A 2,978-nucleotide genomic window follows, 5' to 3' on the forward strand; every position below is an offset into this window, starting at 1 on the left:
GCCACCATGCCCAGCTAATTTTTGTATTTTTAGTAGAGACAGGGCTTCACCATGTTGATCAGACTGGTCTCAAACTCCTGACCTCAGGTGATCTGCCCACCTCGGGCTCCCAAAGTGCTGGGATTACAGGTGTGAGCCACTGTGCCTGGCCCATTAGAACCTGGTATGATATAAAAATTGTATGTGTTAGTGTAATATAAAAATCTCCTATAGATACCTATTAAAGTTTTAGGTTGGGAATTAATCCTGGTTCTGAGTTACTAGATTAAATAATGGTAGCTTAATTTGCCTGAACTGAAATGTAAACTTGGATTTTATTGTTAGCCTTATTTTTCTACAGTTATTTATAGTTATGTTTAAAAGCTTCTGCTAAAGGCATATATTTCTGAATCGTAAGACTCTTTTATAAATTTTAAAAATTTTATAAAACACATAAAACTGTTTTATATAAAATTTTTCCCCTTCTTTCCAAGGTACGGTTTGATAGCATAGGTGGATTGAGCCATCATATTCATGCACTAAAGGAAATGGTAGTATTCCCACTTTTATATCCAGAAATTTTTGAAAAGTTTAAAATTCAGCCTCCAAGGTAAGCAGTGTCATAGATGTTTATTATTGTTATTACCGTTACTTTCTCAAATGTTAATTGAGTAAATTACTATAAATACAAATATTTGATATATATTTATTTGATGTGTCCTAGCAATGACAGTTAGAAATGAAATGTTATTGTTTAGGGTCCAGAGGCCATGGAACTAAGTATGTTCTTGAAGTTTATATCTCAGAATTTAAGTCAGGCACTCGATAAGATTCTTTCTGTGAGCCCTAAATACACAACCAGATTGCCCAGATGGATTTTTCTGAATTTGGCTCCCAATGCATCGAGTTTGATGCTGTATGTTATTTACTCTTGGAAGCACAGTTTTATTGATGTGTTTCTTTGACTTGATGATGGAGTATTTTTGAAATAGGATGAGCTTGATACTTTATTTTTAGGAACAGATTGTGTCTGATCATGAGGTGGATAGCTGGTGAACTATTAGAAAAGACTGACAAATTATGTTAAAGAAGATTGGGCAGAATAGAATATTCTGGCTGGGCACAGTGGTTCAATCCTGTAATCCCAGTACTTTGGGATGCCGAGGCGGGTGGATCACCTGAGACCAGCCTGGCCAACATGGTGAAACCTCGTCTCTACTGAAAATACAAAAATTAGCTGAGGGTGGTGTTGTGCACCTGGAATTCCAGCTACTTGGGAGGCTGAGGCATCAGAACCATTTGAACCCAGGAAGCAGAGGTTGTGGTGAGCCGAGATCTTGCCTGGGTAACAGAGTGAGACTCCATCTCAAAAAAAAAAAAAAAAAAAAAAAAGAATATTCTGAAGATACACATCTAGGCTGTTAGATTTAAACTGATAAATGTCTGTTTTCTTTAAGGAGGCACTTTTTCAGATTTGGTTGTAGTTTATTTTTCTTGTTTTTAAGGATATGGAAAATCTTATTAAAGAGTCATTTAAATCTATATACATTCCTTTTGAGTATTTCTACATTATTTATTCTAAAGATGTGAAATTTCTGGGTCATAGGGAAACACATTTAAAATTTCTGTGTGTCTTGCCAAATTACTCTGTACTTCATTTCTTGTCTGCCAAAGCTTGGTGATTTAAGGACTTAGCAAAGTAAAACTTTTGTCTATATACTGGAAAAAACTATATCAATGTCTAATAATTATACTTCAATACAAAATTTTATGGGAGGGAAGGACATTTTTTAAAATTGGTTATCAGCATTGATAATATAATTTACACTTCTTGATTTTTTTGTTTTTTTTATTCTTCTAGGGGCTGTTTGTTTTATGGCCCTCCTGGCACAGGTAAAACCTTGGTTGCCAGAGCATTAGCTAATGAATGCAGCCAAGGAGACAAAAAAGTGGCTTTTTTTATGCGAAAAGGAGCAGATTGTTTGAGCAAGTGGGTTGGTGAATCTGAAAGGCAACTTAGGCTTCTTTTTGATCAGGTAAGAGAAATTATCTAATTCAAGAGTCTTTCCTGTTCTGTTCTATTCTGTTCTTTTTTTTCTTTTTTTCTTTTTAGAGACAGGGCCTCTCTCTTTTACCCAGGCTGGAGTCAGTACAATAGTGTGATCTCGTCTCACTATAGTCTCGACATCCAGGGCTCTGGCAATTCTCCTGCATCAGTCCCTACCCCAGTAGCCTGAATTACAAGTGTGTGTCACCATGCCTGGATAATTTTTGTATTTTTTATAGAGGTGGGGTTTCACCACGTTGGCCAGGCTGGTCTTGAACTCCTGGGCTCAAGCAGTCTGCCTGCTGAGAATATTTTCTTCAGAATGTTTAATACATTTAATCTGCATATACAGACTGTTTACGAGGAAGCATATTTTCCATCCAATATGTTATATTTAGGATCAGTAATCTGTGATTGTATGCCTTAGAAGTATTTGATGGCAGTTTCACTGGTACTTTTGAATATTTATGATGGCTCATAAAACATTTATTGAGGTCCCTACCGGGTATATAATACCAAGTTAGGTGCTTTAGAGAACACAGGATATAACATATATATTGCTAGATTATAATCCAATTGAGGAACTACAACAGGCATAAAAACCTAAGTGTCTGTGCAGGAAATCTCACAAAGCAGTGTGTTATTTTCATGAGTTGTAAATACGGTACTACAAGAATTCAGACATGAGTGAATGCTTTTAAAAGGCAGAGTAGGGTCAATAAATATCATGTAGACTATGTATACTATTTATTTGTAACAAAAACTTTAAAGATGTTATTTCCTATACATTTTAAGAATTATTCCAGCTGGGCACAGTGACTCACACCTGTAATCCCAATGTTTTAAGAGGCCATGGCAAATGGATTGCATGAGACCAGGAGTTCAAGGCTGCAGTGAGCAATTATGACACCACTGTACTACAGTGTGGGCGATAGAGTGAGACTCTGTCTCT

General features: G+C 36.1%; 1 protein-coding gene across 1 annotated transcript in view; it reads left to right on the top strand.

The window, feature by feature from the left end:
• ATAD2B (ATPase family, AAA domain containing 2B) overlaps positions 1–2,978 on the top strand; it is a 197,442-nt gene that overhangs the window by 72,553 nt on the left and 121,911 nt on the right. The window contains exons 12-13 of the mRNA XM_011972741.1: positions 474–589; positions 1,841–2,015. Coding sequence (XP_011828131.1) covers positions 474–589; positions 1,841–2,015 — 291 coding nt within the window. The remainder of the gene's footprint in view (positions 1–473; positions 590–1,840; positions 2,016–2,978) is intronic.

This window comes from Mandrillus leucophaeus, unplaced genomic scaffold, assembly GCF_000951045.1.
Source record: "Mandrillus leucophaeus isolate KB7577 unplaced genomic scaffold, Mleu.le_1.0 Scaffold13, whole genome shotgun sequence".
In the NCBI taxonomy this organism is placed as follows: domain Eukaryota; kingdom Metazoa; phylum Chordata; class Mammalia; order Primates; family Cercopithecidae; genus Mandrillus; species Mandrillus leucophaeus.